At 45.6% G+C, this 4528-nt stretch overlaps 1 protein-coding gene across 1 annotated transcript; it reads left to right on the top strand.

Annotated features, from left to right (window-relative positions):
* The first annotated feature begins 1732 nt into the window (after positions 1–1732).
* On the top strand, positions 1733–3598 carry LOC118524637 (IQ domain-containing protein F5-like). Its single transcript, XM_036074883.1, has 2 exons — positions 1733–1736; positions 3159–3598. The coding sequence occupies exons 1-2, from the start codon at positions 1733–1735 to the stop codon at positions 3596–3598; spliced, it is 444 nt and encodes a 147-aa protein (XP_035930776.1).
* The last annotated feature ends 930 nt before the right edge of the window (positions 3599–4528 follow it).

The raw sequence follows: 4528 nt of genomic DNA on the forward strand, positions 1-4528 counted from the left end.
GAGCCCCACGCTGGGCTCCCTGCTCAGTGGAGAGTCTGCTTCTCCCTCTACCCCTCACCCCGCTCGTGCTCTCGCTCTCTCACTCTCTCTCAAATACATAAATAAAATCTTAAAAAAAAACAACAACAGGCAGTGGGCTGGATTTAACCTACTGGCGTCCTTTGCTAACCCAAGCCCTGAATCAATGCCCATTATGTGGTGCTGGGTCCCTAATAGGTAGAATGTATATATCTCAGAATCAATGTTTCAGAATCAATGTGGCAGTGGTAATGCATCTGTGAGCACCCCTTCCAGTTATACATGTGGGAATTTGGGCTTTGTGTCCCTGCAGGCTCCATCTGACTGGAGGTTCTAGTTTCTAGGGGGGAAGGCAGTCATCAAGGGTCATAGTAAGAGTCCCATTAAACTTAAACTTATGGCTGAGACTCAGTCACTTTAGAATCCTTTGCCAAGAGACAACCAGGTAATGAAAGGAGTCACCATACTGGCAGGGATAATTAAGCCTGGCCATCAGGAGAAGGCGAGGGGGCTGCTGCCACACTATGTAGGCAGGGAAGACTATGGATACTGCTTGGGTGATTCATTGGAAGATCTGTTGGTGCTTTGCTGCCCAGGTGTGATGGTAGATGAACACAATCATGGCCTGAGAAGTATGGTAACTAGAGAATCAGATACCTCAGGGATGAGGGGCTGGATAATTGCTCCCCCTAGTCAAACTTCCTAGACCAGCAGAAATGCTAGTCAAAGGTGAGGGGAATCTAGACAGGGTGGTAGAGGATAGGGGAAAGGAGTGTGTATCTTCTCTACATCCCTCTAGATCCCCACACTGTCTCCACATATGTACTCTACATATTGCAAATGCACTCCTCAGTGACCTCTGGGGCTATGACCCTGAGAAGGAACCAGGTGCTCACAATGACCACACGGGTCTTCAGAGGCCAGGAGCAGGCAGAAGTGGGGCCCTTCTTGTGCAGTGGTTGTCCCTCACCCATCTCCTCGCTGTGACCTTGAGACTCTCAGAGGAAGAGGAAGGCGGGAGAGGACTTGCGGCCGCTCGAGACTGAGATGAAGGCCCTGGCTGGTCCTGGGGGCCTTATGAATTTTCTGGTCTGTATGGGTCCTGCTCTCCCAGAGGCCTGATAACTATATGACCTAGAGTTAGGCCAGACATAGGAGGTTTAGCCACAATGAAGGAGTTTATTCTGTTCTCCCAATTCTGCTGTCTTCATCAGAGATGATTATTGCTAATTTTTATGTATATCTTCCTATCTTCACCCCCTTTAAAAATAATGCTTTTACAATACATGTGTATAAATATATATTTATATTGAATTCATCTTGACTTGATGATTGCTAATCTGATACACCTTTCTATATCAGTACATAGCACACTGATTCTGTTCTTTGGAATATCATTCTTTAAATGAACAGAAATCCATTTAATAAATACTAGCCAGGCTTTAGTGAGTATCATTATACACTTTTGTGTCAATGGGTTAGTATTTGTGGTGTTCTTCTTTGTAGCCAGAACTCTGGCCATTCTGGTAGGAAGGAAAGGGCAGGTCTTCTAGGTTTTTCTCAGAAAGGGGCTCAACTGCTGGAAGCCATCCTGGTGCCTGAGTCATAGGTGCCCTTATGACATCATATCTCTTCCCCTTCCTCCACTTCTGCTGCCCATGTGTGGCTGGAGGAGTCCAGACCTGAGAGTGATGGGACCATCTTGCCCCTAACCATGGGTAATTTAGTAAAGTGCAGACCTGAGGGGGATTTGACCATCCAGCACAAGTCACAGGCATTTAATGTTTTACAAGAGATAGTCAGATCCACCCAAGCTTTCTGGGAGGGCAGTAAATTTCCCATAGATTCCTCTGGATGGGACTCCCCCACCCCCTTTTCATGTCTGAGGTCCCGGGAAATGCCAGGAACCTGTGTGGTTGACTTGACACCTAGTGATGAGGAGAGTACCCTTACTTTCTCCAATGTTTTTTTCTCTAAACTCTGATTACTGGACAGCAAATTTTCCAAGTTATAGTCAAAGATGATGAAGTCACATTGGTAGAACAGAGCTTGAAGGAGCAAAGGGGAGAAGGGGAAGTAACTCTGCCCCTGACAATCCCACCCATACCACTCCTACTACCCTCCCCACTCCTCCATGGTTGATGGTTCCAGGCTCTACTATGTTGGGGAAAGCCTTGACTTGTGACATCTCTGACCCTTGGGGTCTAGTGGAATACCCCAAACCAAAAGTCTGTGACCATGTAATTTATTGTCTAAAGAGAGATGCTTCAGTGAGTGAAAGGGGTACTTATCAACATTACTACGGACAACAGGCATAAACCCAGGGTGCCAGGCAAACTGAGTTGAATAGTCACCATACACAGAGCTAGAATGAACACAGATCGACTCCTCCTCGGCTATCCTTTCCCCCCTTTTCCTCCTTAGGCTGAGATGTGGGTCTGGCCAAAATGTGTGGATTGTGCCAAGGAAGTGGGAAAAGAGAATGAACTCAGACTACACAAGTTTGGGAGCTACAAGGTGGGGACTGTGTTTGGGGAATGCAAAGATAGAGCTACAGAAAGATTGGGTCTAGAAGTGTGTGCGTGCATGTGTATCTTTGTACTGATGAATGTGTTAACTGGTGTTTAAGCTCTTAATAAAGTGTATGAGGCAGACGAATCTTTTAATACTTTGGTGAGTCAGAGGGGAGATAGTAGGTTGTTGGTGTAACCTGAAGTCAGAGGTGAGAGGGCAGGAGGAGAAAAGATGCCACTTCTCCAGCAGATGGGAGGAGTCTGAGGGAAGAGACATGGATCTTAGATAAATGGTCATGTCCAGGTGAAACTTGAATCTCTTTCACCTCTAGATCATGGTGTTCTTGTTCTAGACTGGCCACCCAGGTCCATGCAAAACTGGGTGACATTGCAAGTGCAGATGGAGACCCTGAGATTCAGAGGGCAAGATGTTGTGTCCATGTCCGTTAATCAGAGAGTGGCAGATGCAGGACACCTACTTGGTCTCCTGGGTCCAGCTCTTGCCCAAAATGGCTCTGCTGAATGTCGGAGAAAGGGATGATTGTTGATAGAGATCAGGGCTTCTTCCTGGCAGATCTTAGGGCTGAAATGCATGAGTTTCTTAAGTGTCCCATTTTCTTTTGCAAGGCCCCCCAAAAAAGATCACCAGGAAAGAGGAAGCGGCCATGTTCATCCAGGCGTGGTGGCGGGGCACCCTGGTACGCCGTACACTGCTGCACGCAGCACTCAGAGCATGTATCATTCAGCGCTGGTGGAAGCAGATGCTGGTGAAGCTGCTGGAGAGGAAGAGGCACCTGGCCCTAGATTTCTATGTGCGGCAAGAACGGGCAGTGGTCAAGCTGCAATCCTGGGTCCGCATGTGGCGCATACGCCTTCGTTACTGCCGTTTGCTCCACGCTGCCCGCATCATCCAAATCTATTGGCGCTGGCATAATTGCCGTACCCGTGGCTTTATTCAGGGCCACTACCTTTTCAAAGAAAGTCATCTGAATCTTCAACTTGAAATGTCTTTAGGCGCACAGGCTTGTAGAGTGCAACGGTGCATACCCCTTCCAATAAAGGAATGATCAGGTCTGCTATATCTGTGTCCCCAGCTCTCTCCGTCAGATTTCAAAGATGTCATTGAGCTAATGATGGCATCTCATAAATCAGTTCTGAGGAAGTGGCAGGGTTTGTCTGGGGTCTAGCGTGGAGAATTCTGAGAGCCCAGTGCAGGATGAATAGGACCTTTGAACAGTTTGATTAGCAATGTCTGCCATGGGTAGGAGAGTTGGGGCTTCAGGGCCTCCAAGCTGACCAACTTCAGGGAGACTCCTTTACGGTGTGGTCCATGTAAATGGTGCCCTCTGTAGTTGTGCAACATGGAGGACTGTGTCATCTTTAAAAAATTGTGGTAAAATATACATAGCATAAAGTTAGTCATTTTAACAACGTTTAAGTAAACAGCTTAGTGGCATTAAGTATATTCATGTTGTGGTGCAACTATCACCACCATCCATCTCCAGAACTTTATTCATCGTGCAAAATTAAAACTCTGTACCCATTAAACAATTATTCTCCATTCTCCCTTTCCCCAGTCCCAGGCAACCACAACTCTACTTTCTGTCTCCATGAATTTGATCATTGTAAAAACATAATTTGAGTGGAATGATACGGTGTTATTATTTTTATTATTATTATTATTATTATTATTGGTGATGGGCTTTTTTCATTTAGCATGTCTACAAGGTTCACCCATGTTGTAGCATGTGTTAGAATTTCCTTCTTTTCTAAGGCTGAATAATATTCCACTGTATGTATATACCACATTTTGTTTATCCATTCATCCATGGATAGATACTTTGGTTGCTTCCACCTTTTGGCTATTGTGAATAATACTGCTGTGAAAAATGGGTGTACAGAGATCTCTTTGAGATTCTGCTTTTGATTCTTTTGGATATATACTCAAAAGTGGAATGGCTGGATCATACAGTAATTTTATTTTAAATTTTTGAGCA

This window comes from Halichoerus grypus, chromosome 1 (assembly GCF_964656455.1).
Source record: "Halichoerus grypus chromosome 1, mHalGry1.hap1.1, whole genome shotgun sequence".
Classification (NCBI taxonomy): Eukaryota; Metazoa; Chordata; class Mammalia; order Carnivora; family Phocidae; genus Halichoerus; species Halichoerus grypus.